Source organism: Penaeus monodon, chromosome 22 (genome assembly GCF_015228065.2).
Source record: "Penaeus monodon isolate SGIC_2016 chromosome 22, NSTDA_Pmon_1, whole genome shotgun sequence".
NCBI lineage: Eukaryota > Metazoa > Arthropoda > Malacostraca > Decapoda > Penaeidae > Penaeus > Penaeus monodon.
In genome coordinates, this window is record NC_051407.1 from 40,909,292 (window position 1) to 40,909,605 (window position 314).

A 314-nucleotide genomic window follows, 5' to 3' on the forward strand; every position below is an offset into this window, starting at 1 on the left:
TCCATAAATAGCCACCAAATTAAACAACTTACAATCAGTCTGTCTAGTTCTTCAAGCAATTTAGAATTATTTGCATTAGTCTGCTCAATGGAAGTGTTTTTATCAGCTATTTTCTCAATGGAGTCCTTCACATGTTGCAGAATTTCATCATATGAATCCAGACGAGACTCAATTTTTTCTGCTTCGGTATATGAAGTGTCAATCATCTCCATTAAAGCTTCCACCTGTGCCTCTGATGCCATCATACTATGAATATTTGCCTGTAAAACAAATATTGTACATATAATTCTTGTGGTCTCTAAACTCATCTAAGC

The 314-nt window shown here is 34.7% G+C and overlaps 1 protein-coding gene across 1 annotated transcript in view; it reads right to left on the reverse strand.

The window, feature by feature from the left end:
• LOC119587136 (exocyst complex component 1-like) overlaps nucleotides 1-314 on the reverse strand; it is a gene marked incomplete in the record, with an annotated part of 13,832 nt that overhangs the window by 10,187 nt on the left and 3,331 nt on the right. The window contains 1 exon segment of the mRNA XM_037935888.1: nucleotides 33-260. Coding sequence (XP_037791816.1) covers nucleotides 33-260 — 228 coding nt within the window.